General features: G+C 53.9%; 1 protein-coding gene across 1 annotated transcript; it reads right to left on the reverse strand.

The window, feature by feature from the left end:
• Window positions 1-3,852: 3,852 nt before the first annotated feature.
• On the reverse strand, window positions 3,853-10,429 carry KLHDC8A (kelch domain containing 8A). Its single transcript, XM_016140621.2, has 5 exons — window positions 9,726-10,429; window positions 6,846-7,010; window positions 6,476-6,691; window positions 5,776-5,877; window positions 3,853-4,940 (listed from the first exon to the last, which is right to left on the reverse strand). The coding sequence occupies exons 1-5, from the start codon at window positions 10,099-10,101 to the stop codon at window positions 4,747-4,749; spliced, it is 1,053 nt and encodes a 350-aa protein (XP_015996107.1). The 5' UTR covers window positions 10,102-10,429; the 3' UTR covers window positions 3,853-4,746.
• Between the last annotated feature and the right edge of the window lie 732 nt (window positions 10,430-11,161).

The raw sequence follows: 11,161 nt of genomic DNA on the forward strand, positions 1-11,161 counted from the left end.
TTCCTAAAATGTTTTGTCTGTATGGGGATGAGGTGGGGACACTGTGGCTTGCATTTCCCAGGTACACAAGGAAGGGCATTCTGGGTAGAGGTGATAGGCCATGCCAGGGAGGCAAGTAGCAGTGGTAGCTACTTACTCCTAATGGTCTCCTAGTAAGGAGGGGTGGTTAGAGGGCGGGAACTTTGTGGAGGGCCCTAGAGGCCAAGGCAGAAGGCTGGGGGAGCTGAGGAAGGGTGTTTAAGCTGTGATAATGTAGTCAGATTTGCGGCTGAGAAGAATTTCTGAAAGGGCGAGGGGAATCTAGCAGTGATGTGGAGGGCAGGTTGGAAGAGAGCACCGAGGGTGGGGACTGCAGGGGGCAGGCTGCGAAGGTGTCCTCAAGCAAGACTATGAGGGTCTGAACAGAGGACGTGGCCATGGGACTAGAGAAGAGGCCACCCTGAGAGGTGTGTGGGTGAGAAGAGCGAAGATGAGGGGGTCATTTGCCACTCCGGGTTGAGGCAGCGTCCCAGAGGTGGAAGAACTGGAGGACTGAGGTGGCCTGAGATAGTCGGAAGGGCAGCTCCAACCCAGTCCCCTTCATGACAGATAGGGACACTGGTTATGGAGTGGGGAGCCTGGGAAAGGGATTTATAAAGTGCTATTCCCTTATGTTTATTTTTAAGAATGTGAATTGCTAAACTGAGATTAGGACCAAGGCCTATTTTCTGTTGAGTGGAAGGTTTGGTGTTCCAGAGTCCTTCTTCTCATCCACTTGACGAGGGGGATAGGGCAGGCCACTTTCTGGAGATAGTGAACGGGGCTCGAGGGGTCTCTAGCCCTGCGGACACAGCCTGGCTTAGTTGCAGGGTTCTTGGTTCTCAGACTATCTTCACCTTTAAGATGGGGGTTAGAAAGTCCAACCATACCCCACCTCCCATGCGGGATCTCTGGGGGCCAGAAAGCCCAAAATGCAGATGCAAGAGATTATTAAAAAGAAATTCTGGAGGAAATGAGGCAGTAGAGGGGAGGGACTTGTCTGCTCTCTGTGATCCCAGACTCCCTGATTTCCCACCAGATGGCGCTCCTCCAGAGAAAGCCTGGAAACCTTGGTCTCGTGTTTTTCTGACGATTACAAACCCATCTGGGGTTATTTCTAATCTTTGATGGTGCCTTGGTGATTTCGCTTAGTACTCGATTTCTTCCGAAGAGGAACCCCAAATATTCCATGTTTCAATGGTACAAATCTGATCACAATGCTCCTCCGCTTAAAATCCTTAACTTGCTCCCAATTTCTCATATGGATGAAGTCCAAACTCCTTAGCAGGGCATGCAAGACCATTGTTGACCTGCTGGCCTGCACTTCTAGCCCTGTCTCACAATCTCTCCCATGTGCTGCTGTCCCCCAGTAAACCAAACTCCTCCCCCCCCCCGCCCCGCCCTGTCCCCCGGGGGCTTGAGAATGCCTCTATTTCTCCAACAATAACAAAAATAACGATGTAGCTGTTCACCTAATATATGTGAAACATTTTAAGTAGAACCGGTAGCTCTTAACCTCATAGTAAGGCCTTGTTTGGCCCCCCTGACAAATAAGGAAACAGAGAGGTTAACAGCCTACTCAAGATCAATTAGCACGTGACAAACATAATTCCACCCACTTTTCTTGCTTCAAAGCTCGGGGTCTTTTTCCTCCTCTGCCTGGCTGGTCTCCCCTCTTCTTTCAAAGAGCAGTTTGAGATTTATTTTCTGGAGCCCTGCCCTGACACCCTCTGTTTGTCGGGCTCTCTGTAGCCACCATAGTGAGGAGCCTCTGGGTTTTACTAGCAAAGGCTGACAGCTATCTCATCAAATAGTAACTACAGATTTAGTTCCCTGTCTCCCTCCCCAGACTACACCGAGCGGCTGGAGGGCGGGAGTCAAACACTGAGCCAGGCGTGATAGGTGCTCAGGGTTAAATGATGCTTTGCAATAAGCTATGGAATGAAGAAGCTGGAAGGAACTTTCCTGGGATATAAGTTTAGGAATTTTCTGTGATAGTTCATGTTAGGGAGACTTTCCCAACCTTTCCTTGATCTTCATACTCATTCCTTGGGACCCAAAGTCTCCATCCTTCCAGGTTTGACATCAGAACCCCTTATCAGTACAGGGCAGCTGATTTTCTTGACTTTCCCGACTTTCTCAGGTGCTATTTCATTTGAGGCAATACGGTGCAGAGGTCACAAGTTTTGGAATCACACCTGGTTACTTATTAGCTTGTGACCTTGGACATTATATAACTTCTTTGAACCTTAGTTTTCTCATCTGCAAAAAGGGATGACACTATTTACCTCACAGAGTTGATCTGAGGATGAAGCATGTGCTCCACACCTTGTGTGATGGCATCATTGTTGCTCTTGTTTTGAATGTTGGGAAATGAAGACAAGAAACGGGCAGGACCTTCCCAGGGTGGACAGCGACGGGAAAGCCTGAGGTGGGGAGGGCAGTGAGGTCTGGAGCCAGACCATCCAACCCGATTGAGCTGCCTCCATGGCACCATAAGGTACAGACACGAGGTTTGCTACTGACCTTCCCTTATTTCCCTGGCTTCTCAGTGAGGCACCCCCAAAGTCTTCCTAGAATGAACCTCCAAGAGGCGAGTCCTCAGCAGACACCAGCTTCAGCCCTGAGTGGCCAGCAAAGGTTCCCGTGGCTAAGCCCCCATTCGCATAACAGGAAGAACGTTTGAGGGCTGGCTGCACTGCTAAGGTTCCACCATTTAAAAACGCTTCACTCTCATCCACGATCTGGTGCCATGTTGTGCACAGGGAGCCCCTCCCCTCTTCCTGAGGCTTAGGGCGGGCCCCTGTTTGGAAACACCTTTCTCAGGGCGGGCGGTGGGGGCCGTGCAGAAGTGGAAGTGGAATGGGGATCCGTTCAGACCAGGCTGGACGGCGGCACAGCATCCGCGAACATGCTGATCCATCCTTATGGTATCCGCGGCTTCTCCAGCCCCGTTTTCTAGCAGTTACTTCAGGGGGCTGAACTGAAATAGGGATACCCAAGATCAATAGAAAAGGTCTCTCTGCAGTCGGCTCCCCAGCGGGGCACCCCGGCCATGTGATGCCTCTAGCTCTGCGGGAAGGCAAGGCTGGGCCAGCATGGGGCAGTGCCCTTCGAGGGCCCACATAAAGAGCAAAGAGCAGGTACCAGGGGAAGGGAGAAAAAACCCTATCCTTTAAGGACCCAGGTTCCACTGATGCGTGAAGGTTCAGCAGAGGAGCCACTTCCTCAAGGAGGCTCCCCTAGACCCTCAGGGAGACAGGTGTTGCCTCTTCTGTTCCTGCCTTGTTGGACAGGTTACCTGACACACACACACCCCCCATCCCCGCCCCAGCCCCTCCCATAATGCTTCCTGGATGGATTTTTTTCCCATGTTTGTATCCCTGGTGCTAGCACAGCTTTCAAAAAAATCACTGGGAATCAGAAAGAGGTGCTATACAAACTAAAAGAAGGCACATTCTTCAAGTTTTTAAGTCAGTGAGCAATTCCCTTTCTCCTTTGGGACAGACAGAAATGAGGTGCAGCTGCATGGACTGAGGCTAGATGGGGAGGAGTAACTGAATGAAGAAGCCAGTCACTGAATGCGACCTACAGGCGTCTCAATGCTACAGGAAGGAAGTTACATGGTTTTACTAGGAGTGAGGGCACGGGGGGGCGGGGGGGAGGGCTGCTGGTTTGAAAGTGGAACCTTCCTCAGAGGGAAGAGCCAAGAACAGGCGGTCTCACCTGGGGTGCTTTTTAGGCTGGGAATACCAGAGGGACTGTCATGGGATCCCCTCCACCCATTACGACACATGTCCACCCCACCCCTGCACCAGGGTGCTAGAGAAGATAGGAATATAGATTTTAATCATTGTGCTGCTGCTGTTAACCAGAGTGCAGTTAATCCATCCTTTGTGGATTTTGATGCCACAGTGTCAATGAGAAGGTTTCACACAGAAACACTCTGGGGCTACTGGTGACAAAAGGGCCAGGCCTCTGGTGGGGAGGGGTAGCAGGAGGGGAAACAGAGTGAGGAGTGGGGAGCAGAGCCTCGGCTGGGAGTCTGCTTCCTCCCCAGCATCACATTCCCACCAAAGACCCTGGAGAGGCAATGGGTCCTTCCGGGCCAAGCCTGCTGACCTGGACCAGTCCACGACCGCCCTTCCGATGCAGCCACTTCTAGCTCTAAGGCCAGTTCTTGCTGAGTAGATGGTGTCCAGGGCAGGTCCAGGGCAGGCCCACAGTTGACCACCAAATGGGGAAGGGATGTAGACCAAGGGAGAGGAGAGGCAATGGGAACCCCTGCTTCTCCTTTTCCATTTTCCATCCTAAGAGACTCTCAAACTAGTTGAGAGCTGGGGAAAGGACAGCAGCGGCTGCCTGTCCTCTGGACCAGAACTGTCCTACCTGCCTACCTGCTGCTCTGGCACTGGGGAGAGGCGGGACTCGCGGAGGGGGAGGTAGAAGATACTCCTGTGCCTTTCTCTGCATGAGCAGTGAGTGAGGACTCTCTTTAGAGGTCAGCTGAACTCTGGGGCTGGCAGAGTCATCGAGACTTCTTAGTTTCCTAGGATCAGTAGGGTTAGGAGGTGGAGGGAGGTTACTTAGAGCCCCAGGGCCTGGCCCCACTGGCTGCTGACAGGAGCTAGCATCTGGGAAGTAGCCCAAACTGCTTTGACAAGACCATTCCTCCTGTCAAGAGTCGAGTGATCTGGTCCAGGGCAAAGGTGCTGGGTGCTGGGACGGCTAGGAGTCAGAGACCCACAGGGCTTCCACGACGTCGCTCAGACCCTGGTTGACACCCCCCACAGCCAGGAGGCAGTTCTTGATAACAATGCTGGAGCAGGCACAGCGGGGCGTGGGCATGGCCGGGAGGGCCTCCCACTTGTTCCTTCCTGGGTGGAACGCCTCTGCCGTCTCCAGGACAGTCGGTTGGTTCCCTGAAAGTGCCAAGGAAATGGGACCTTAGGAAGGAGTCCGGCCACCAAGCCGCGCCCCACCGTTGTCCCGCCTCCCTCTCTTTCACAGGCAGACGCCAAGCAACCTCGGCTCCCTCAGCTGGGACCCTGCCCTGGGCCAGGTAGCTTTGGTCAAACAGCCGCTTTGCCCCTCCTACCTTCTTTCACCACCCGCTGCTTTTACCAGAAGTTTCTAGACATTACTGCCGTTTACTAAGCAGTGGCCCATGTGGTCTAGCTCACATCATGCTCCTTTCACGCGCCCGTGGTCCACAATGAGCGAACTCTAGGTGCCCGGAAGTCCGCTGCTCATATATCCCTTCCCTGCTGATGCTGGGGTCCTGCCTTCAAAATACCATTAATCTCTGGGAGAGGTAATTCAGCAAATCCTGAACTCAGCAGACTAACATAGTTGATCAGATTGCTTTCCTATTCCTTGATAGAGCTGGGTATCCAGGGAGAAGAGATGGTCAGAGAAAAGGACCAAGGTCAGTCCCTGCCACACTTTTATCTCCATCATTCCTGGCTAAGGCCCCAATGATCTATGCAAAGCACCCCTGTGTTAAGTGGTTATCATCATGTCCCTGACGTGCTCTAGGTCTTGGTGTGCCCTGTGTAAGAGGGCAGAAAGACCACATCTGGGGCCCATATGTGGATATGCGAAGTCCAGGCTAGGAGGAAGAAGTGTTTTGAATTCTTCGGAATCAAGCAGTAGGAAGGCAGTAGCAAGAAGCCAGCACTTCCTCCCACTTGTGTAGAGTGCCAAGGATCCACCAAGCACCAGAACCACAGTACCAGCCCGAAAGTTCATCCTTACCAAGTCCTCCAGCCACTATGACCCTTCCACTCAGAGAGCCAGCCACAAAGTCTGCCCGCCGCTTCTTGAGGAAGAAGGAGCGTTCCATCTTCAGCCATCCCCCTGTAGGCCATAGATGATGGCGGAATATATGTAAAGAGAATTAGAGAGATGCTAAGCCTTCCCCCTCCCCAAATACACACTGAGTCCCAGGCAGCTCTCACCCTGGGCATGTCTGTACTTCATCTACCCTTTGTGCTCAGAACATACACAACACCCGCTGTTCGAATGACAACTCTCCATGACTTCTACCCTTTCTCACGCTCGCTGCAGTCCAAGGAACCATAATCCTCTGCAACGAACCACCTGTTCTACCTCTGTTCTTACAGGCTTTAAACTGGTGAGGAGCTAGAGGCAGTGAGCAGAGGGGTCAGGATCTTTCTGTTTCCACTGAGTAAAAGTAGGAAAAAGCCCTCCTTCCCCTGGCCCTGCTTGGATGTTGTGAGAAGAGACAACAGCTGGAAAAGGCTTTGATAAAAACAACCCATCAACCAAAGGGAGCCCTGTATAGATAAAAGAGTTTGATTCAAAGAATAGCCCTGAATGAGAGGGGTGTTCAGACTTCCCAAAGTCTCACCCAGCTAGGAGGATGGATGGGAGGGAGGCAAGGTGGGGGGAAGTCAGCCAGAGGGTGGTTGGCAGCCAGGGGCGCCCAGCTCACCCTGTTCCATGTCAAACACGTCCATCGTCCGTAGAAACTTTGGCTGCCGATAGAGCCGGCCCTGCCGCAGGCCTCCCAGGCTGTACAAGCGGTCATCCAGGGTCACAAAGCTGGAGAAGGCCCGCTTGCAAGGAATGTTGGGGAACTTGGTCCAGGAGCGAGTCTCAATGTCAAAGACCTCGAAGGCGTTGATTGCATACTTGGACTGTCGTCCCCCTGGAGACCAGAGCAGGGTGGGTGTTGGACAGAAGGGTAAACCCTGAGAATAGGGGCAGTGCGCCTACCCTCCAGTGCCAAGGAGATGTGCAACACACAGGCACCACTTCCCGCGGGAAGTGACCCATGGGAAGGAACGAGGGACCATCCTTACCCAGCACATAGATCTTGGAACCTCGGAGGAAGGAGGTGGCAGCATATCTCGGGGTGGGCATAGGTGCAAGGGACACCCACATGTCCTTGAGCATGTCATAGTGTTGAAGGTGGTTGTGCGGACGGAGGTCCAGGCCCATCCCGCCTGCTGCATATACTCGGTAATCTAAGGAGAAAGGCCACATGCAACCCCTGCTCAGCTCACAGACACCGTGAGACAGACCCATCAGTACTCATCGCCCACCATGGCCAGGCTATTAACCCTTTGAACACCAGTGGCCGGGTTCCCAACCACTGCTCTGCCAGAGTGAGCCATGTATATGTCAGTGAGGTGGACGGCACCATTTAAGAGTCCATGCTGCAGCTGAGCCTGGGTCTTCTTGAAGCCATGTCAGGCCTGCATGCCTTAGCCTCTCTTGGCGTTCAGCCCTTGGCTAAGCCTGAAAACTAAGCATTGCACAGGAGTAAACTACAGTGGTGTATAGAACTGGGCAACCCTTTGCAGGCCTTGTCTCCTCCATTCTCCTCCTTCCTGGACAGCCAGAGGGGATGCGAAAGAGAAGAATTAGTCCTCTGATAGCCTCCAATAGCAGCCTGGTCCAGCCACTCCCAGATTGGAACTCTCTAGACCTAGCAGGAGCCTTTGGAAATGAGGTCAGTCCAGCTGTCACCGGCCTTGTGGGACACTGTACTGCTGCTGGTTCTTTCTTTTTCTGCCATCCCTATAGGGGAATGCCATCCTCCTTCACACACTGGGGAGCTTGTGTGCTCCAGGAGGCACCCTGCACTAAGTAAGATAGGGCTTGAGATGAATAAGGGTAAGGCTTAGAGAAGAGAAAACCAGCCCCTTTAAGAAACCCTGCCCAGGCAGCGAGCTGAGCACTCTGAGAAGAGAAGGGTCCTCCTCATGCTCTACTGCTTCTGGCTGTTGGAGCTTTTGCAAAGCATCCATGTTTCCCTGGGCCTCGCCCCAGTACCACCTGCAGCCAGTCAGGGACACAGCCTCCCGCTGCCCCCCCTCCCCCCACGCCACACACACACGCACGCACGCACACACACGCACGCGACCCTCTTTTTCCAAGGAATCCCCTCCTGCCTTCTAGTAGCCAGTCCTCACCACTTCTGCCTCTAAGAGGCCTTTGTTCTTCAAGAGTATTTCATGGATGAGTACTATTTCCTTTTTTCCAATCTTACTGAAAAAAGAAAAAAAGAAAATCCCAACCCTAGATTGAGGCTGTGAGAGGAGACCTGCAAATGAATTTATCTTACACAAGCTCCACCTCTTCCATCCCAGGCACCTGAAATATACCTCCAGTTGGGAATCCTCTAGTTCTCTTCCTTCATCCTTTCAGATTCACCTGGATGTCCCTGAACCACAAAGCTGGGCTGAGAACATCAGCTCAATACTTTCCATGGCACCTGCATCACTTTAGTCACCATATGTTACTGAAATAATCTTTGTCTGTTTCTTCCAATAGGTTGTTAGATCCTTGAGAATTTGTTGATCTGTGGCCCCAATGTCTGGTGCGATGTCTGATATGCAGGCATATAAATGCTTATTAAACTAATCGATGAACCCATTCGAGGCCATAGTTAAGAGCATAGCCTAGATCATAACTTACTGTGTAACCTTGGGCAAGTTAATTAACCTCTCTGGGCCTCCCATTGTTTTTCTCTAAAATGAGGATAATAATCACACTTAACTCATCAGACAGACTGTGAGGATCAAAAGGATTAATATATATAAAACACCTATGGCAAAGACTCAATAAATGTTAGTACTCTTTCCCTCTCTAAGTTCCCAGAGGCCTCCATGCCATCCATTCATCCTTCTTATTGCGAGTTTGAGTTCGTGGAGGCCCGGCTGGCCATTCTGCCCTGAGGGATTCTGGGCCAGAGTTTTCGTTCTGATCACTTGCATTGGTCACACCAGGGTTTCTGAGGGCAGAGACCAGATCTTCTGCCCTTTTCCTTCCTCCCTGGGACCTAGACCTGTGCCAGGGATTGTGCTCTGGAGATACTGGTTCCTGCTCTACAGTAGACCCAGCAGGCAGATGGGCGGTTTTGCAAGAGAGGGTGGGAAGGTTGCACTCAGCCTTTCTGAATTTGGGAGTCTCCTAATTCCTGTTGGACCACTGCCCATAAAACCCTTTGTGTTTCAGAAAAAAAAAAAAAAAAAACTTTCAGGGCCCCATCTATGCTTTGGGCTGTTCCAGACTAGAAGAAAAGGAGAGTAGGGCCTTGGGGAAAGTAAAATGAGAATCATAAAACCACGCGGTTAGCACTCTGTATGCACTGAGAACTCAATGAACCTGGGCAAGATGCTGTAGGAGCACAACCCTCAGCAACATTCTGGTTTCCACTCATCAATATCTTGAAGATTAGGAGGCAGAGGGGGAGGTTAGAGGTGGGGAGAGGGGTGGAGCCTCTCAGTGGGGCCTGGTGATGGGACAAGGATGGAGTGAATATCCCCAGGACCTCAAATATGTATGTGTCTGGAGGTGGTCCCACGTGTAAAGCAGATTTCAAGGGACAAGGTGTTATGGGTGGAAGGCTCGATCATTCTACTGAAGGAAGGGGTCTGCAGAGCCATTGCACGAAACCTCTGCTCTCCCCTCTGGCCCAGCCTGCCCACTTTGTTGGGAGAAGCCTGGGGGACTGGAGCTTTGGCATCATATGGAATTACTAAAACTTCATTTGCTGAGTCTCAGTTTTCCCTTCTTTGAAATAAAGTCTCTAGTTTTAGTGTCTGCTGTAAGGATCAAATGAGATTAGGTATGTGATGTTGGACCCTCAGCTCAGCGCTGGCTCCCATCCCTTCCCCCGTGCCCCACCCCCCACTCCTTTCTCTCCGCTTGCCCTCAGGCCTGGCCCCGCTCACCTTTGGCCGTGACAGAAATCCCCATGGCGGCCTCACGCAGCACGCTCCTCTTCTTCCATTTGCCCTCATCGATGTTGTACATCTCCACGACCTTCATGGGCAGCTGATTGGTGCCGACACCCCCAATCACCATGATCCTCTTCCCCAGGGCGATAACAGCCACCCCAGCCCTGGCTGTGGGCAGCGGGGGCAGGGCGGTCCACTGGTCGGCCTCAGGGGAGTAGACCTCAAAGCAATCCATGGGGACGCCATTATCGTCACATCCCCCGATGGCATAGACCTGCCCCCCGGTCTCCAGTAGGGAGCAGTAGACCCGGCGGCTTGGTAGCGGCGCCAGGCGCTTCCACTGGAAGTCCTTGACGTTGGGCACCTCCATGGCAGCCCCCACAGCCCCGCCCGCCGCGCCCCCGCGCACGCGGAGCGCCAGGGCGCGGGTGGAGGTGCAAGCCCTGGGGTTGGGGGAAGGCGCCCGCTACTCCAAGCTCCCCTTGGCCGCTTCCATCTCACTCCTCCGCGCCGGCTCCCGCCGGATCCCAGCCAGGGCCCCGACGCCAGCCAGCGCTTCACGGTCCCTCAAGACTCAGCGGTCCCGCGGTGTCCACGCCAGGCCCTGCGGGAGGAACGCGGCAAATCAGGGGTGGTCGGGCCACGAACCCCGGCCTCCTGGCGCTAGAAGTCGGGCGGGCTCTCAGCCCCTCGCTAACTTTAAAGGGAGGACCCGGCGGCCGAGGGCACCACCCCGCGGCGACATCACGCCCTGTACCGCTTTGTCCCTCACCCCTCCCCGCCTGCTGGTCGGAAACCTGCGGGGGCGCAGGGGGCGGGGGCTTTCTAGCTGCCTCGTGGCTAAGCAAAGAGTTAACACCTTTCGGCGCCCACATCTCCCATCACTACGACCCCCTCCCAGCAGTCCCCCGCCCCCGCCCCCGCACCACTTACCCGGCCAGGCGGAGCAGCGGCGCGCGAGCCGCGGACAGCGCATCACCCGCGAGCCGGGAGCCCCCGCCTGGCGGCGTAGGGAGCTGGGGATAGGCGCTCTGTCCTCACCCAGTCCGCACGCTGCTGTCAGACGCGCAGAGGAGGAGAATAAATGAACAGCAGGAAGGAGAATCGGGGCCGCCGCGGGGGAGGAGGCCAGCGAGCCGGCTTCTCGCATCCCCACCGGCAGCCGCCGCCACACCTGTGCAGGAATCCGCGTGCGCCCCGCTGCGAAGCGGCCGTGACCTCTTTACATAAGCCCTGGCAGCGCCCGCAGGGGAGGGCAGGGGCCCGAAGAAGATGCTCACCTTGTCTACAGGGTCACTAGAGCCAAGTACCCAGATTACGGGGACCAGACTCTCTCCAGTGTGGGGGTGGGCGGTTTGTGAGTGTTTGCTTTGGATGAGGAGGCGGAGAGTCCAATTACCCAGTTTATCTACAGTACACAGATCCAATTC

Source organism: Rousettus aegyptiacus, unplaced genomic scaffold, assembly GCF_014176215.1.
Source record: "Rousettus aegyptiacus isolate mRouAeg1 unplaced genomic scaffold, mRouAeg1.p scaffold_m13_p_17, whole genome shotgun sequence".
In the NCBI taxonomy this organism is placed as follows: domain Eukaryota; kingdom Metazoa; phylum Chordata; class Mammalia; order Chiroptera; family Pteropodidae; genus Rousettus; species Rousettus aegyptiacus.